Source organism: Rhopalosiphum padi, chromosome 2 (assembly GCF_020882245.1).
Source record: "Rhopalosiphum padi isolate XX-2018 chromosome 2, ASM2088224v1, whole genome shotgun sequence".
In the NCBI taxonomy this organism is placed as follows: domain Eukaryota; kingdom Metazoa; phylum Arthropoda; class Insecta; order Hemiptera; family Aphididae; genus Rhopalosiphum; species Rhopalosiphum padi.
In genome coordinates, this window is record NC_083598.1 from 19,991,750 (window position 1) to 20,010,166 (window position 18,417).

The 18,417-nt window shown below is 27.1% G+C and overlaps 2 protein-coding genes across 3 annotated transcripts; one reads left to right on the forward strand and one right to left on the reverse strand.

Moving 5' to 3' along the window:
• Positions 1-3,021: 3,021 nt before the first annotated feature.
• Positions 3,022-17,814, reverse strand: LOC132919532 (glycogenin-1). Of its 2 annotated transcripts, XM_060981208.1 has the most exons (8): positions 17,272-17,814; positions 8,678-8,813; positions 8,395-8,569; positions 5,981-6,143; positions 5,793-5,919; positions 5,551-5,731; positions 4,485-5,129; positions 3,022-4,336 (listed from the first exon to the last, which is right to left on the reverse strand). In XM_060981208.1, exons 1-8 carry the CDS (start codon positions 17,282-17,284, stop codon positions 3,422-3,424), a joined length of 2,355 nt encoding a protein of 784 aa, XP_060837191.1. In that variant the 5' UTR covers positions 17,285-17,814; the 3' UTR covers positions 3,022-3,421. The 2 variants fall into 2 exon arrangements, with proteins under 2 accessions (XP_060837191.1, XP_060837192.1); XM_060981209.1 differs by lacking the exon at positions 4,485-5,129 and having other exon boundaries at positions 17,272-17,810.
• LOC132921652 (uncharacterized) lies at positions 9,851-10,424 on the forward strand. The gene is made up of 2 exons (XM_060984795.1): positions 9,851-10,014; positions 10,214-10,424. Exons 1-2 carry the CDS (start codon positions 9,851-9,853, stop codon positions 10,422-10,424), a joined length of 375 nt encoding a protein of 124 aa, XP_060840778.1.
• Positions 17,815-18,417: the final 603 nt, after the last annotated feature.

Consider the following 18,417-nt stretch of genomic DNA (forward strand, 5'->3'; position numbering starts at 1 on the left):
TTTTAAAGCATTTTTACAAATTTAACTGAAAATTGATTAACTACGGGCTACGACTAATACTCATTTATATATAGGTACGTTCATGAGGGTTTTTTTAAAATAAACATTAATTTTACTATATAAAAATACATTAGTTAAAACTATTCAATAAGGGTAAGTACTAAGATTGTGTGCAAACTGTAGAAGTGTAGATTGTTAAAGAATAATTAATATTAATTAAAAAAAAAAAAACACTTACAGATCATTTAAAGAAAGTATATTTATGAACAGATTATTATTTATTAATTATACTTAAAAAAACATTTATCTAATTGTAAAACATATAATTTGGGATAGTAGGTATAATAAAATGTGTATAATAGATACAATGTATAATAATGAATAATTAACAAACAAAAACGTGTTGATAATAGATATACTTAGGCTAAATTAGCTATCTGTGAAAAAGCGTAATTAGTTTGAAATAATCCTGAAATTAGTTTTTTGAATAATCGATAATATTCTTTTTTATTAATAATTCAAGTGAGTAATAAATCTATAAGTTAAAAAGGGTAAATAAAATAATTAACCAATTAATTAAAAATGTAATTCAATTAGTATATTTTCCAAAACTGTTGTTATACGAGTATACGACCGTCCTAAAAGTCGATTTATCAATTATTGTCTTTAAATAAATTCTTTGGGTTTATAGGTAATAATATATATTGACAAATGTGTAGATGGTACATTAAATTGACTAAAATTGTAAAGTATATATATATATAATTTTTTAAAGTACCTACTATTGTCTTACACGATTGTAACGTATCTTTTTGTTAATAGCAATTCATTTTTCAAATTATTTTTTTTAAATTAAAAAATACAGCATATATAATAAAATACAAATTAATATTTAAATGATTTAATCAAAAACATTACAAGGCAGTTTATCATTTTTCTATTTTTAAAATCACCATTATCTAAGGATATTTCTCACATTTATTTTGATTAAAAAAGGAGTTAGTAGACATATAATTATATATTATATATAATGCATATTAAAGTTAATTACCTCTAACACAAATCAATTCAACATTTTAAATTATATATAAATATATGAAGTATAAATTTGTACAAATCTAAAATAAATTTAATTATTTTAATGTCAAAATACAAATTGATATTAAAGTTAGGAGTTTGATCTTACCAATATTTGCAGTACATGAATATGTGATTAACTAAAAATAAAATTGGAACATAATGTACTAACCTTTGCATTGTGTAATCGATGATTAATATTATTATTTTTATCTAATTTTGTAGAATTTTTAATAAGAAACACTGGATTAATTGTTCTCGTATCAACCCATTCATCTAGATTTTAGAGTAGGTAGCAATGTTTTTGATTTTCTAATGGTTTAATCAAAAGTTATTTGCAATAGATCACCATGTAAACAATGTAACACCAACTTAAATATTATTGTAACATTATATAATTATATATAAGTGTATACATAATATATATATATACAGTGTCTCGTGAGGATTTACCCACTGCAATATCTATTAAAGTAATGAAGATATCTAAATTCTATTGTTTTTTTAAAGACTCGAAAGAACAAGGACTGCAAGTATTTTATATTTTAATTTAATTCAATTTTTTGGTAAAAAAGTTAAAAAAAATATTTTTTTATTTCATTATTTTCAAAAATAATTATGCCATTTTTATTGTTTATTTTTCTTAAAAATTGACGTTTCAACATTTTATTTTCATTAGTATCGTGATTTTTAATATTGTTTTAATTTTGAGAATATTTTTAATTTTTCGTATTATTTTATGGGCACGAGTTTGATAACACTGTAATTTATATGGTACTATATAATTCACAATTTTTCTCGAAACTAGAAAAAATATTAAAAATCATGAAACTTTTGAAAATGAAATATTGAAACGTCAAAATTTTCAGAAAAATAAACTTTACAAAATGGCTATCTTAGATTTTTTCAATATTCCTAATTTAATAAAACAATTTTTTAACTTTTTTTACCAAAACATTAAATTAAAATTAAAATGTGAAATTAGTAGTTCTTGTTCCCGCGAGTCTCGTAAATAAGATGAAATAATGATATCTCATTATATCCATTATTTCAGGAGATATTGCAATGGGTAAATCCTCACGAGACACTGTACATACTATATGTTATAATATAATATTTTTGTTTGTAAAATAATTGTTGTCTTTGTTATTATTTTATTAAATTGTACATATATTTTTCTTTTATCAAATGGATCGGTCCATAAAATAAATAAATAAAATTATTTATTATTCTGAGTATATATTAACATATAAATATATGCTTGAAAGTTGAAATATATAATATTATCAATATTATTATTGTATATAAACAAGTAAAATAATTGTGTATTTTATTAATTTTTATAAATTAAAGTAAAGAGTTCTGCAGTTTAATATGACATTTATAAATAAAAAATACGTGTCTTAAATAATAAAATGTAATTAATGCTACATGCTATTTATTGTTTCTGAATTCTATCTATATTCTCATTTGATTGAGATTATAGTAAAATTTTTATTTAGTATTTGGTAATATAACATAGAACATAGCATTTGGTGAAAATTATCAATTATTGGGAACTTAATTTGGTTCAAATATAATCAGAATAATCATATTTATAATATAATATTATCATTCAATTATTTCTTAGTCATGTGTTAATTAAATCAGATAATTTTTATAATGTGATTCATCGATGTAACGACACAACAAGAACGATCCTATTTTATATTTTATTCAAGATTATTTTTATTATTTTAGTCGATATATTTTCACTATAATTAATTTAACTTATGATTAGAAAAATTATGACAATTAATTAATGAATATCACATTTTTACTTATTGGCGAATTGGATTATACACAAATTAAATCAATAGATAAATTTTAAAATTATCTACTCAAAATAACTAAAAAAAAAAAACATGGGGTGATTTAATATATTATAAATAAATTACAACAATATTAATAAATATAATATTATACTCAGGAGAAAATTTATTTTTTTTCCTTGAAAATAACACGTATAGGCAACCAAACATTGATATAACAACAGAAGTATTCACATATTTTAAAAATATAAATCCATTCATCTATTAAAATATTATTATAATCAAATAGTTAATTACTATTTCGCGTGAATTGGTTTAATAAAATATTTTAATGAAAATCGCATATAAATAAGAATTAAAGTGTGCAAGAATTTAACCTAAAACAATTATTGGCTCCGATTGTCCATTAATTAGTTTAGCCTATTTTTTGTTAATAAAAAAGAAAATCAATAAAACTATATTAATCTGAGGAACAAAACAAAACGTGTACATAATAATATATGGATTGATTATAATATTGTTTCATAATAGTTTTATTTTTTCTCAGGAGATTTAGCGTTTTTAGAAACACTCTGCGATCCTTTATTAGTACGTTTTGGGGCTACTGGTGGATCATTTGAGACTAAAGGTGTGGAATTATCAACAGAGGTTTGGGTTGCTTGAGCTGTTTCAACAGATTGAGATACGCTTTTTACTGGCTCATCCGCTTTGGGTACAGGTGATTTAGAACTTTCTTCAACTATTGGCTCTGTATCGGTAACAGAAGATGGTGTTTCTTTTATAGGATCCACTGGTTCCGGTATCGGTAATTCTTGTTCTACTGATTTTAAAGTACACGCTTCAGATATCGGCAGTTCTTTTGCAAGTTCCGCTTCTGGCTTAGTCGATTTTAACTCCGCTGACTCTTGAGACTCTTTAATAAGCACATCAGATTTAATTGTTTCTTTCACAGATTCTACAGGTACTTCTACTGGTACTACTACTGGTTTTACTATTTCTTGAGCTACGGATGCGGGTGTAGTCGGAGGTGTTGGTGCAGTAACAGTAGGAGTATCGGGTGTCTTTAACTCTTTCAAAATATCCTTGGACAGGTCAAGCTTTTCCAGTTGTTTAACAGCCGAATCACTACTATCGATTTCAATCTCAGAACTCACTGGTGGAATAGTAGTTGATGTTTTTTTCAAAGCAGATTTCAATGGCTTTGGTTCTTCAGTGTGCACAACTTCTGGTGGTATAGATGTTTTTACAGCAACAGTCTCAATATTAACTTCTGGAGTATTTCCAAGAGTTTCATTTATCTTAGACCATATATTAGAAAAACTGTCCTTGCCTAAATAATCCATGTTTCCTTGTTCCCAAGATTGGCGTCGAAGAAAATCTTCTAAAGCTTTTTGTTCAATGGTTTTTTCACCCAATGAAACCCTTGCGAATTGTCCAGCCAAACCACCCTGGAAAAATGTATACATTAAAAGTACATACATTGAAATTAGAATATTTCTAAAATTGATTGTATAAGTACGTATTATTATATTTTATACATGTAACGATATATTAAATTATACGATTATGTACACTTAATAATTATACAATACTTACATCTATGTGACAAATCTGGTCCTTAGGTACCTCGCAATGTGTCGGAGAATCAGGACGACAGTTAATTACACTCAGACTGGAGATAGGGTTATTGGGAATATCATCAGAACATGCAGGATTTTGTTTATCACTTATTGACCGATCTGGCTCTGGCATTTGCACTTGCTTTTGCTCATTGAATTCTCTAACTTCTTCACAATGTTCTCTATTCTGCTCATCATTTCCAAATGTATTAAATTCTTCCACTAGATTATTCTGAAAACTACAGTCTCTTGTTTGCTCTTCCGTATGGAAGTTATTTATACAATAATTATTTACCACTTCCTGTTCACAATGGTTATTCGAGTATACTTCCACCAAATGTCTATCACCATCAACATTTTCTTTTTCAATCTCATAATTTGTTTGCTCAACTTTTTCAACCAAATACTCATCCCAAGGGTCAATAAAATCATAATGTTCCTCTTTTGGAGGATCATGAGTAGGAAAATAATTATTATTTGAAGTATTGCTATTAAAAGTATAATTATTATCAGGAGTGCAATGATTTTTATTATAAGGAGTATAATTATCACACGCATAATTGTTATTTTGGGATTTGGGATGAAAATCATAGGAATAACGGCTACTGAGGCGACTTTCTATCTGTGTAAAAAAGCAAAAACAAAACAAAACGGTGCAAGTTACTTGTGTAAAATTATAGAACATGTGAAAATAAATCATTAAAAAAATACACCATATAAAACTAAATGATCGCATGCAAAAAGCCAAATAACCATCAACAGAAAGCCCCAGCAGCAGTTATTAAGGATGAGTGTATGCATGTAAAATTTAAAAACTAAATGTTAAGACTAATATCTAGTAAAGCGTTTAATCACTTTACATACCATTTTCGAGTAGTTGTAACACTGGATCTTTTGAATATTCCTATTTGAGCTTTACACAACACAAGTTAGTTTAAGCAAACAGTTAAAACAATGATTTTAGTACATAGGTATTCGATCCCAAAATGTAAAGGTAAACCTTATAAATTGACGAATTTAGTAATACATAAGTAATATGTTACCATTTCGGTGGAAAGTCCAGGATGGACATGCCGACAGAACAAATCCCACCAAAGTTGCAATAATTCTTGTAATCCAGACCCTCCGTGGGTTGAAGTTACAAGTCTAGTCTCAGTATTAAATGACTGAAGCCAAGGTTTGCTAGAAGATATAAAGTGGACGATCTTCATATTTTGACCAAACCTGAGAATTTTTTTTGGTTATATTACATTTTTAAACAAAGAAGATCGCATTGATTTCCTACTGTTTTAGTGCCGGTAAATATGAATACGTAGATGACCAAACTACATTGTAGGTAAATGATAAATGTTTTGAAATATCTGTGTTAGACCATTCTTTGAAAAACATATTTAACAGCCCTTGGTCTCCTCCTAAAAAAAAGATGCAATCGTATTCAATGCATAATAACTGTTATAATAAAATACACTTTACCATCGAATGATCCTCTAGTCCTTGCAAATTCTAATAGCTGGCCGAATGTGTCCTGAGAAGGTTTATACACAAAGACACCAGAGTTGAAGCAATCTGGCCACCCTGGATCCGGAGCAGCCGATAATTCTTCACGTTCAAATAGTTCATCACAGTTTTGCAACACCTTTTACATACAATTAATTTGATAAAATATGACGTACAATGACGCATTACCTAAAGTAGTTTTCTGTTCAAAGTCCGGCTAAAAATTGTTTTTATTACAATCAAAGTGAACTTTGTAATCATTGAATTATATTATGTTTGTTTTACTTCGGGAAGTATTGTTTTCTTGCAATATAATTTTTAAAAATGAGTTTTTATTTTTATTGCCTATATAGTTATGTATTATACAATTATACATAATACATAAACACAATATATTATATACATTATGCATATACATAATAACGAATAATATATTATTATAACAGAAATCGATATACTTACAATATTTACGCTTTTATTTTTCTTTATACTCATTTTGTTGATACATTACAACGTATAGATATATTATATATTATTGAGTACTAAGTACTATGAGTAGTTTGTCAAAGTGAAAATGTGTAATACTCATTAAAATAAAATACATTATAATTTGTAATATCCCAAGTGCCGAAAAAAAGTTAATAATCATTTTTTATAATTATCGCATTGCTTTTAAGAATATTTGAGATTTTAAATTGTTTGTATCGATAGAATACTTACAGGTACATTGTTAATGCAAACACAAAATAATTTGTTTTAAAACCTAATTTGTATATTTGACTTATTACGAAATACTACATAGCTCTAGCTTACATGGTAGGATTGTCGGAAAATGTTTTATTAAGCAATACATAATTAGCCTATATAAGTAGCACTGTTACAATGTATATTCAAAAATAACATTAAGCAGTATTTTTGTAATCTCCGATTTTACATTATACTTCAGTTTCAGTACATTAATGTAAGTGATTCACACATTTAAATATTAGAACCGTGTAAATGCGCAGAGAACCTAAAATTCTTTGGAACGACCCCAAATACAAAATGTCTCAAGTGCTCCGACGTTGGCACGAGTCTAAAAATACTAATAAATAACTGTGCTGAATAAATATACATTTTCGTAACTACGCATAATAAACTAAACTAAAATTTGCCACTGATTAGACAATATTAGATATATCAAAGAAAATTATAATTACCAGTATTTTATAAATAAACATGTACATGTATAAAACGGTCGCATCCCTCTTTTTAAAATTTTAATATCATAATTTCTTGGTAGTAACGTACTAGTAACCAGCTATATACGTAGACTTATAGGCGAGATAATATTTTGTTATAAAAATATTGTTTATACTTATATACGATAGAAAAAAAACAGATGACATTTTTCTTACGGAGTTAAAATAGCTAAAAAGGATGTTGTCGCCATAATGTTGAACTCCGTACAACAACGTTACAGCCACCATCACAAACTAACATACCAGGGTGCTTTATATATAAAAATGTAGAGGGAGGGAAGGCTAAATTTTTATTTAGAATCAAAACACTAATGTGTATTGACTATTATTAATAAATATATACTATGTATTTTAAATAATAAGTATCATCATATAACTTGATAAAAATTTGGCAAAATTCAAATTTCTCACGAAATATGATCAATAAAAATACGAGTGAATGAATGGTGTTACCATTTTGGTACATATCTAATATAGTATACATATACAATTCATACCTAATTCATGTGATAAAAATATTTTACAATTAGGACACGAGAAGTAGTTATGTAATTGAATCTCAATGTAATAATGAAATGGACAGGGAATTTATGTGGAATTACTGTGTTTGTTATTTATATTTTTAAGATGAAAATATTATAAGATAACGGTTGGAAAATCGAATAATTACATATTATAGTAATAGTTATTGTTAGACCAACAATTTAGTCTTAAATTATACCTAAATTCAAACTTAAAATGAAATAGTTGAGCTTAATATTAAAAAAGTATTTAAAGTATTCTTATAATTAATTGATTAATAATTTAAAATGTACATATATTATTATTAATAATATTGTTTACTTAAAAATATTTATGATAATTGATCGAGGAAATGTATTGTTGTTTTTGGAGCTAATATGGAGTACTTCAACTATAATTATTATAATTTATAACGTAAATATATATAATTAATAATATTATAGATATCGACGAGTATAATAAATAATAAAGGGAATAATAATAATACATTATTCGGTATCCCGTAAGAAAATCTAGCATCTACCTATAGACGTAATATTGATACCAACAAACTTCTTTATTTTATCGTACGCACATACATCGTGAATACGATATATTAAAATTTAATAAGAAAATTATTGCTTATACCAAAGTGTCTGCATCGAGGAACACGCATTTATCGTAGCCGGTAAACGTCCAGCAATGCAGTTTGGTGAAAGTCACTCCTAGTTCGGGGCGACACATCAGGGCCAAGTGTGTCTGATCCTTGGAATCCAATACGTCCACCACTTTGACTTCATCGAATACGGCTTCGATCTGTAGTCTACATAACAATTAAAAATAAAATTGTTTAGAATTTACACGAATAAAAAAGAAGATAAGTGGAGCAGAAATTAATGTTATGCATTGCGTTTCGTATATTCAATCGTACTTCATAGGCGCCGTTACGCCAGGTGTAATTAATATGGCCAATTTGTGCACTGTTCTAACGGCTTTCAATGAATGCGCCAGGACCAACGCTCCCAAGGAGTAAGAATCGTTCGTGGCTAATGTCACCCATGCATTGTCTGAAAATAATCGAAAAATCAATAAAAAAAAAATGTTAGGTATATAACGTACATAGGTAGCAAATCTTGAATATTTCATAGTATAGATAGTATACATATATGCATTTTAAAAATACATACAACTATACAAATATACAAAAAAAAGAAGAATACAATTATTTAAAATAAATATCGCCTAGAAAAAGAAATATTTATTATTATTTGTCGAACGTAACAAATTATGAAACATTTGTTAAGTCGAAATAATAAGCAATAGATACTGACATAATAACTCAGTCATTGATTTACTAAAAAGAAACCCATCAATATATAGTACAATTTTATCTATTAATAAGAGCTATAAATACATCATTCAAATTAAATTATTATAATTTTAAAATTTGTAGGTTCAGTTTATATAAAATCACAAATAATATGTTTTTATATACCCACTAAATTAGAAAATCAACTATTTACAAATCATCATACGTAAATTAATATTAATCAAAAGAAAATAAGTAATTGCTTTACGTTATTACTTCCAGTTTAACACAAGTATCCCTAAACGTCATTGTTTGAAGTCTGATTAATGATTAGATCAATGCTACAAATGATTGATGCTGCTTTAGTTTACTGGTTTGTTTACCGATTATTTTGATTTACTGACACGTGTGTTTTATAATCAATATGCTAATTTATCAATACAAATTAATAGTATGGCATATTAACTTGTTACAGAATAACCATGGTTAGTTATTAAACAATAATGTAGGTATTATATTTTATTGTAAGGGAACCATATTATATTAATTAATCATTTTAAAACTTAAAATAAATATTTTTTAACATAATATGGTATACTATTGGTAAATATTTAAATTTCATTAACTAATAAATTAAATACTATTGACTATGAAATCCATAGTGATTATAGTTATTTATACTTAGAAATTTTCCCATACACGTTATTATAATTCAAGTTGCTACCTTTGGTCGACAGTAATTTAGTAAACAATTCAATGTAAACCTTTTTTTTTTTTTAGAGTTTAAATTTAAATATGATCGAATTCGGTCGTCTTATTATAGTTACTTTTAAAATAGTTATATCTATATATATGGTTTACAATACCATAATCATTGAAGATCGTAAAGAACGTTCGTCATTAATGGATTACTGGTCTACGATTGGATTCTTTACAGTCGTAGAATATATTACCGACAAGTATGGCCATGTATTTTATTTTATTTCAAATTGAATTTGCTCTGCCTGGTAAATTTACAATAATCATATATTTTATAACTTATTTGTAAAGCTGCTCTAATTGAAATCAACTTGTTCGAAAATAGAATAGTCTAAAAAAAATAGCTAACAATAAACTCATTTCAACATACAATGGTGTGTATTCCTTTTTAATTTTCAGGTTGTTTAACTGGTTACCATTTAACCAAGAAATTAAACTTGGCATTTCATTGTGGCTATACTTCAAATTTGGGATTCAACAATTATATACCAAATTAGTAAAACCAGTGTACCAACATAGCAGCTCATTGTTCGATCGTTTTATGTCCATTACAGACATTATGTTCATGAATTTTGGGCACATTTTTTGGAATTTTCCAGTTCGTGTTTAATCATCAAGTTCAAATGGACTTTCACATTTAAAATCCCACACGACTTATTCAAATAAACTGAGTGATTTGTTTATCAACTATTTTGATGAATGCGGCCACATATTTTTTTTCATTCAATTTTTTAATGTCAATAATACAATAATATTCGATAAACCTTATTATTTATTCAATGTTATTTTTGATAATAAATAATCAATACAATTTCTTGTAATAGTTTTGTAAATCTGTATCAATATGATAAACGGGAAATTTGTTGTTATTCCTATATATTTTATATATTTGTCACTAAACTTTTTTTAAATACATATGTGCACACAATTATAACTATTAATAAATATATTTTTATTATTCGTAAAAGAGTTGAGATTAAGATGACACAACTTTTTTTAAGTAAATTTAAGTTTTGGAATCGTTCCAATGCTTGTTGCTTTAGCCAATATATTACTGATTCAACTACACGAACTATCGATTAGTTGAGCTACACATGGGTATAATCTATAATTTATAAGTTATAAGTAATCGTAATCCAAATGCGGAATATAATACATCATTATCATATAAATAGTATACAGTATAGTATACATTAGGCAATTAAAAATTACAAAAACATAATTAATAATAGAATACTAAAAGATTGTAATCGGCAATCTAAATTTTAAAAGTTGTGCATTTTTAATAATTGTTTATTTATTAGGTTAACGTTATTTATATACATACATATTTTATATAGGTGTGTGCAACTTTTTTTTTTTAGATTTATCAATCATTAACAACTACATACACTTTTAGAATTGACTCAGTACAATTTATGAGCTCAATTAATTGTTGCTTCAATAACTTACTATAATATTATATTATTCTGATCAATGAAATTATGTATAATATCGTAGTATGTCGTATACTAGTATGTCAAAGTACGTATTAAATAATGATATAATCAATAATTTTGTGATTCTAATTAATTTGGAATGTACCGAACAAATGAAACAAAATTAGTTCTGGGTATAAAAATATGTAAATAGTTCAAACATAATATGATAAGTCGTCTTACTACTACGCCCTATGTAAACTAAAATACCTATTGCTAATGTTAATAACTATTACATAGTAATGTTTGTATACTAATAATATTTGTAGTTAGAATGATAAATTAAAAAATTGTCGTTATTTTTGTTAGTTTAAGTAATCGAATATTTTATAGTGCGAACAATAAAAATAGTATAATATATGATGTTTTTACTTTATTGATTTTTAATCAAGTAAATATGGTAATAATTGAAATGAAAGAAGTATGAATTTTTGTTAAATAGGAAAATGATAAAAATGTAACTCAGTTATAATGAGAAGGTGGATAATTAAACTAGCTTTAACAAAAAATATTAATGAGAGGGATCCGATATCACACCCAAGCAGTAAACGATTTGAATCTACAAAAACGTCAGCGTGAACAGTCCCAAAATGTCTATTTTTTTAAACTTTCTCCAAAACTATTATAAGTAGCTAAAAATTTGGCTGATAGCTCATTAAAAAGAGATTATCAAGTAGATACAAAATGTGAGATTAAAAATTTTCAAAAAAAATTAATTCTAAAAAATAATTTCTCACAGTTAAAAAAAATAGTTATTTTTTGCTAGATTTTCATTTAGCGTGGTAGATTACCGAAACTGGAGAACGGATTTGTTATTTGGGTTCTTGTTAGACTTACATTGGCTAGGAGAAGTGCATCAGTGAAGATTTTCAGAACTTTATCTTCAATCTTTAACTCACTATAAAGCTATAAAGCTGAAAAACATAAAAAAACGCTATGAAGCTCTGTAGTGAATTAACTATAAAAGATAATGTTCTGAATATCTTCACCGCACTTCTCCTAGCTAATGAGAATCTATCAAGACCTCAAACAACAAAATCCGCTCTCTGGTTTCGGAGATCTATCTCACTAAATGAAAATGAAAATAAAGTACATTATACATACATATTGCATAAAATTAATACATTTCTAAAAATTGAAAATCAAGAAAGTTTCTATGCAGATCTCTAACTTGGCAAGCGTTTTTATTTTATTTTTGAAACCCATAATTGTAGTTTATATTTATTAAAAATGTTTAGTTATACTGTATAATTTCCACACTAAAAAAAATTGAAATAAATAGACAAATAAATAAATAAACCAACAAATAAAATTATTTTAGATTTTACATTGTGAGTGAACTATGAAGCATTGATAACTGTAGTATAGTTTTACCATATTTTTTTTATTTCTATCATCTACCTTTGAAGCAGTAAAAATGTATCAATCTTCAATTTGTTATCAACTATGTAATTTCTATAAGAAAATTGATCTGGTTGATACTTTACTTTAAAGAGTCAAAAGTAAAAAATGTCTATTATGTAATTTTCAAAAAACTTGTTTTCGATTAATAGACCTATAACATTTTTATTCGTGCAGAGTCAGTGTAAAAAAAACTATAAAATTTAGACATTTCAAGTTAAGGAAAAATAGGTAATCATTTTTTTAATTTTATTGTTGTTTATCAAAAATATTATTATTAGAGACTTGATACTATTTGTGATTTGAAAATTAAATGTTTAAAATATTGAGATATATTTTAACTTTTAAGTTATTAATACCATAAACTTATTTACACGTTAAATATTTTCATTTTTTTTTATGGTATGTTAGTATTGATTTAGTTTATAACAACTATTATGTGAAATAATATAAACAATAACTATAAAATACGTAAGATTTATTTTTGGCTAAAGCCAGTTAGTTAGTTCAACCTGCCGTAGTAATAATAGAAAAATAAACAATTATAATTTATAAGCCACATAAATACATAATAAAATACCTTAGAAATACTATTCAATGACGGGGTTCACTCGACACCTACTACCGGCAGAGAAGAGCAAAATTACCGGTTTTTTTTAATGTAATAGTTACATTAAATGTAAATAATTAAATTTAATTGAGAAATAACTTTTAAATAATTTTGAATTAGGTACATTGAATACGTTAAATTTTACATAAAGTACCTATAGGATTTAATTCATAATTATTATATAATAATATGTAAACGTAAAAATAATATCGGCCTATGAAGCCAAAGATGTATTTTAACCAATAATAATAATAATAATTAGTATTTTATTTTAATTCAATTGTACAAATTGCAATTTCTTTAAATACATGATAGGGTCAACCTAGGTCAATTTTTGAATTATCTACATCGAAACGAGTGTACTAAACTGTAACCAATCATAATTTAAAAATTAAATTATAATATTATATATTCCGGCATTTGACTTTGAATCTAAAAATAACATGATAAGACGTTTGAGCCATTAAAAAATATAAATATATATTATATCTAAAGACCTTCAGGTAAATAGTAAATTATTATAAACCTAGCTATTCAAATATATACATATATATATATGTATAAAAGTTCTTTTAAACAATTAATCTAAATGTTTATTCGTAGTTATCAGAGTTAAAATTTACTAACGCAAGAACATTTTAACAGCATAGGACTGTACAAATTTACTACCTATTATAAAATAATAATATAATTTTACTGAAGACAGTTGCTATTATAAAATACTGATAATGAATCAATATAATATTTTATATTATTTTGAACGTTAGTTATCAAATAGTTCACGGGTATTCATTGCGTAAGAAAATTAGTTTTGGAAAAGTTTAAGATATGCCTATTATTATAGGTATATGGCTAATAGACATAATAGGTATATTATCTACTTATATTTTGTTATCAGTCGATGAGATTAACGAGTATTATTTTTTCGATTGTTTTTAAACATGTTTAAGTAAGTATTTCATTCAAAATTATTAGCATACTTAAAAGTAATATATTTATAGCTTGTAAATATTAAAATCATTCTATGTATATTGTATAATTTATAAATATTTATTTTTTAACTTATTAATGAAAGTGAACAAAATATTTAAATATTAAATTATGTTTATCGTATATAAAAATATTTAGTAACTTAATATATAATATGATGCTAATGAATTACTTTTAATTATGAACTTTGGAGTACGTAATCTTAATGTAACTTTAGAATAAGAGAGATGATACTGTGAGTATTAAAGTATATAATTGGCCTTTAAATAAATTAAGGTCGTAACTACTAATCGCATCACTAAGCGAGTATGGCTTATATTCAATCATCAAGTTCACTTATTCAGTATTACCAAATTTATTAAACAAGTTCAGTATTAATTTGAGTAAGTACGTGCACTCAAGATCGTTTAAATTACGATTGTTGTGTAATTATGGTCGACATTCAAATCAAACTTTATTTAAAATCAATGGAAACTAATTAATTATGTATAATTTTGTTTTAAGAAACCCATTTATAATTTATCAAACTAAACAAATTGTAAAATAAATAATATATTATTCTACTTTAAACAATTTATTTTAAAATCACCTTAATTACCCATATAATTTACACGCGTTTGCACAAAAGTTATCATGCCAATTGGTTATAGTTATTACTTATTACCTTTTATTCATTTATAATAAACATTAACCTGTTGTGACTGGCTTATGAAAAAATATGTTATTTAATCATTAATAATATAATAGTGTCTTGAATATAAATAGTTTCAACTTTCTTTATCTAAGTTTTTTTATACTGTAAAGTACCATTTTAGGGCATTACTGAATTAGTATCTGATTTAGTATACCTAATAAATATTAATACGTTTCAATTCCTATAGGTACTGGATCTTATTATAATTTTTTAATGTGATATGTATTATTGATAAGTTATTTAAAAAAAATGTATTATCGACAAGTTAAAACTCAAAATTGTAATTAAACTTTCATTTATCTCACCAAAAAATTCTTCACTTTATGATGGATATAATAGAAATATATTAATTTTTTGTCAACGTAATTATTTGAAACCAAGTTAAAAATAAGAGAAAATATACCATAATTTAAAATAATTTTGACATAGCATTTACATTTCTACATACGTAACAATAATGTAGGTAATCAAAATTACATATTATACTTTTTTTATAAGTTACAGATTGAGAATTGTTTATAAAAACTAACTGTCTCTTTGAGTATGTTCCTTTTACTTTAACAGTTGTGAAGAAATAAATTATAATTGTGTGTTATAATACCATTATTGAAAAATAAAAGCTGTACAACAAATATAATTTGTACTTTATTTATTTTGTTACTCGGCATTATATATTAACTTTTTTTATACGTATATCAAAAACTCGCAATCGAATTGTACAACTTTAATTATAGTAATACTAGTTAAATGTTTACTATGATTTCAACGATATAACGATATAATTGAATATCTACAGTGTTAAATGTGGAAAATATATAAAAGTGATATAATTATAATTTGGCGTAATTGGTATATCATATATATAATATATATATATTTCAAAGTTTTATCTGAGGGACACCTTTTGGCATAATAATAATCTATGGCAAACAGGTAATTCCGTTTCGGTTAAATATTAATGATAAGCTAAACGAAACATTTGAGTAGTGGCTGTAGCTGGTCAAAATATCATCACTATCAAAAATGTAGATTATTTCGATCACATTGAATTATATGTACTTTGAGATTTAACACCACATGACGATCTTTATACATATGACGAAAGCTAGAAGAATACGAGATCAATGGAATCAAAATTCAAAAGCAAAAAAGCGCGCAACTAAAAATCTAGAGTTGAGTATTATGCGTAGTTATAACTGCGCAGTCGTTGATGTAATAATAGAGCAGACCACTGCTACGATATATATATATAGATGTATAAGTGAGAAACTAGAAAAATCGTCATGACTATAATAGCTATATCACTGTGATTGCTGTATCATTCAACAACACGGTAGTCAACGGGGTTTGTGTTGGAAGGGGGATGTAAGTTTTAAAAAAATTAAATAAGTTACATAACGAGGCACTAATTTATTTTTAAATCGTTTTATTGCTTTCAGCTTATATGAACTTTTAGTTGCGCAAAAACGGCGAATTTATATTAAAAAATTGCAATTGATTGCATTGCCGTGTTACGTTGTTGTTGTTCACGATCTTATTAACAAATATGAACGATATTCGACGAATGATCTTTTCGTTGTTTCGAAAATGCATTTTACTAAAAAAATACGTTAAAATGATGTCGTACACTATAAACGTTACCGTTTAAAATTTTAGTTCGATTGATATTATCGTATAATGATAATGATGTACGGGTTGTCGGGTTAGGAACATTCACATCCACACAGAAATTGAAGATGTGATTGCAGGGCTGAAAATCTACCACCAACGACGGGCGTGACTGTAAGAAAACACGCGGTCGCGGTCCAGTCGTCACCCCGAGAACGAAACAACGAAACAACGAAACAAAGAAAACATAGCTAGAGATAGAGAAAAAGTCACCGTCTTCGGCGTGCAAGTCGAAAACTTGTACGCAATAATAATGCTATATAAATATGAAGTATAAAAATACATGTTATACGAGGTCCTCTGTACTGGATAATATACAGGGTGAGTCTGGAAATTTTACGTTAAAAAACGTCAAATCAAAATCGTATATTTTGAGTTACACATCACAACCAGCCTCTATCGACATTATACAGCAATCCATAATTACTACAGTTTCACAGTATCTAGATACCTACGCCAAACCATTTCACGGGACTGCACGGGAGTAAACACACCTACTGTATACCAGTTACCAGCTAGTATTCAATACATATTATAGACACACCCTGTATATTATGCACGTATTACTAAAATATAACATAACGTTTAATAATTGCAAGGTGGTAGTTTTACTCACTCGATGACGACATGATTCGCGTATCACTTTTCACTGGTCGTCGTCGTCAGTAGATGTATAAAATATTGGATGTCTCCTCGGCCGCGGACTCTGATGTCCTGATGCAGCGGGCGTGCACTCGGGTCACCGGACACTCGCGTGCGTGCGTGCAGGTGTACTTGCACGGGTCGGTCGGTTCGTTGCACAACGATATTCGCTGTGCGCTATATGCCGCTCCAAGTATATACGTGTACGGTTCGTGTGCGTGTGTAACAATCTTCGCGGGAGACTGGGAGGGAAAACTTTAAATTTTGATCGACGACTGTTTGGAGTTCACGATTCTTATCGAATAAATAATATATGTAAATTATATCGTTTGGTGATGAGTTTTAGTTTTCTTTTCTTCCCGGAAATGCGTTATGCGGCAAACGACAACGAGAACGACAACGACGACTACGACGGCGACGACGAGATCCGGTCAATGTGCACTGCTGCACGAGAATGACGCGCGACTCGGCCGGTACGTCCTATGCGGTCGTGCGGCGATTGCGCCGCTGCCGCTGCGTGCGTCGCGATTCCGGCGGCAGCGTTTGCCGATCGCACTCATCGTTTCGATTGCGTTGTATAGCAATAATAATAACGTCGGTGATTATGATTATAAATAACAATATAACGTGCGCCTGTGCGCGTACGGCCGTGTGAACGCAGAGTGCAACAAAATTCTGTTTTCGGGGCTGTCTGTCGAATCGTTATTTTGCCCCGGTGTTTGTGCCGCGGGCCATGGGTGAGAAGCTGAACCACAGCAGTTGTATAAACGCTTTTATTTTCGAAATTGAACACCGGTGTAAAAAATTAATATGTTTCTATCGAATCTGGAAAATAATAATTCTTAAATAATTGTTTTCGATACTGGAACTACTAATATTTTACATACTCCTTAGAAATAAATGAACTAAAAAAACCAAGGCTATTCGCACTAATCCCGCGGTTTTCAAACGTCTATATATTGTCTTTGGTACTCAAGTGCAATCAGTGCAGATTTTCTCGGTTTTTACGAAATACATAGTAATTATTATCTATATTCGAGTTTCGTTATTATTATTTGCTATAATTTTTAAATATAATAATAAGAAAATTCCAACCGTTCGAGAGAACACACGGATTAGG